General features: G+C 46.5%; 1 protein-coding gene across 1 annotated transcript in view; it reads left to right on the forward strand.

The window, feature by feature from the left end:
• The first annotated feature begins 869 nt into the window (after positions 1 to 869).
• Positions 870 to 2168, forward strand: part of CUNH3orf80 (chromosome unknown C3orf80 homolog) — an 8374-nt gene continuing 7075 nt past the window's right edge. The window contains exon 1 of the mRNA XM_030887652.2: positions 870 to 932. Within this exon, the coding sequence (XP_030743512.1) occupies positions 870 to 932 (63 nt within the window). The remainder of the gene's footprint in view (positions 933 to 2168) is intronic.

Below are 2168 nucleotides of genomic sequence, written 5' to 3' on the forward strand. Positions count from 1 at the left end.
TGTTGTTGTTGTGTGCTATCTAGTCATTTCCAACACATGGGGAGCAGATGTGACCGAGTAGAGCTGCCTCATAGAGTGTTCTCGGCTGTAGCTTCTGGGAGTAGATCACCGGGTCTTTTCTTCCACCAAGCAGCTGGTGGGCTCAAACAGCCGACCTTTTGGTTCACAGCCGAGTGAGTGCTTAACCTTTGCACCACCAGGGCTCTTTATATAGAATAAGACAGCCGCCCATTTCAACGTGTTTATAGGCACAGATCAATGGTATTGATTACATTCTTCATTGCCTCCCCAAGCTTTTTTAACTGGCCTTGGGCTGACAAAGGTGGGCTTTCACTTTCCGTTCTGCTACCAGTGTGCACAGGGCTCAGGGCGGTGCTTCTCCACCTTCTTCATGCCGCGACCCTTTCATACAGTTCCTCATGTGTGGTGACCTCCAACCATCAAATTATTTTCAGTGCTACTTCATCACTAATTTTGCTACTGTTATGAATTGCCAGGCAAATATCTGATACGCAGGATATATTTTCATTGTTATAAATTGAACATAATTATAGTGATGAATCACAAAAACAATATGTAAGTATATTGTGAAATATTTATTTCTAATTACAAATAAATGAAATTTTGTCTTGAAGCATGGTGTAGCATGGGGAAGTCTTCACTTCAGTACTCATCTGTGGGCATATCTGCATGTGGGAGGACCCGCCTGGAGACGGATAGAGGAGCTGTGTCTAGGTTCCTAAGACCGAGGGAAATCTGTTTTCCAATGGTCTTAGGCAACCCCTTTGAATGAGTCGTTCGACCCCACAAAGGGGTCTTGACTTGAAAGCCACTGGCTTAGGGTGTTTTAACTTCTCTTCCTCTAGACAATGGGGACATTGGTCTCGTCAGCCAATCAGGAAGGTGGCAAGGATGAAAACCAGCAGCAATGGGTATGAAGCCTTTGAAAAGTTGAAAGGCCAAATGTAAATGGTGATGATATTCTTTTCCCAGAGGCTTGACATTACTCAACCCTTTGCTTCTAACTTCAAATGTAGGAGAAATCTTTCAATCTCCTTGTGCCCCTTCCTTTGGACACATGATCATTTTGCCTGTTGGCCTACCCCAGGCATCTGGCACGATGAAGTCTCTTGTCAGCATGTAAACTTCCAGAAACAGCCACTCACACAGACGGAAAAGGAAATCCCAGTCAGGGGTGTGGAAGTCGAAGGAACAGAAACATTGCTACAACTTTCCTGCTCCCCATGAGCATACTGAGCAGGGCCAGATGGAAAGAGAACTACCATCGCCACTTGCTACGAACCTATGCACGGGACCAACGGGTTTAAAAGGGAGACAACAGTGGGGTGGTTTAATCAAAGAGTAGCATCTCCAGTGTAGAGGCAGACTTTAAACAGGCTTTGCCCCAAGGTTAATAAGAAACTGTGAAGAGTCTTCTGACCTTAGGAACCCCCCCACAGACCCCTCTGCCTGGAACACTCCTTTTGTCATCACTTGGTTGTCCTTGTCCTTCCATGGGTGTCTTAGGGAGCACCCAGTACTTCTCCCTCACACGCATTGCTCATTGCCGGGAATTACTGAACACTACTGTGACTGGTAGGGGTGCCCTGGTGGCATAGCGGCTATGGGTAAGGCTGCCATCCGCAAGGTCAGCCGTGCAAAACCACCAACCGCTCCCCAGAGCACAGACGAGGCGTTCTACTCCTGTGATGAGTTAGTCTCAGAAACCCACAGCAGCAGTTCTACCCTGGTCCTGCAGAATGGCTAGGCGTTAGAATGGACTCCATGACAGTAAGTTTGTGACTGGTGGCATAGTGGAGTACAGATTGGGCTGCTACCGTCAAGGTCAGCCGTTTGAAACCACCAGCCACTTTGGGCAAAAGATGAGGCTTTCTACTTCCATAAAGATTTACAGTCTCAGAAACGACAGGCGCATTCCTACTCTGTCCTATCAGTCTGTTGTTTGCTCCAGCTCATCTACTGCGTTCCCTGAGGGCAGGGAATGGGTTTGATTTCACGGTATCCCTTGAGAAGAGCACAATGCCAAGTTCAGAATAGGCCCTTGTTAAATATTTATTGAATGAGCAATGAAAGAAATAAGATCTGAAAAGAACTCCAAGGCCAATTTTCTCAGATCACAAATTTCTGGGTAGGCACATTTTTGCAAA

The sequence above is a fragment of the Echinops telfairi genome, unplaced genomic scaffold, assembly GCF_000313985.2.
Source record: "Echinops telfairi isolate 266 unplaced genomic scaffold, ASM31398v2 ScPeMD7_7420;HRSCAF=8458, whole genome shotgun sequence".
Taxonomy (NCBI): domain Eukaryota; kingdom Metazoa; phylum Chordata; class Mammalia; order Afrosoricida; family Tenrecidae; genus Echinops; species Echinops telfairi.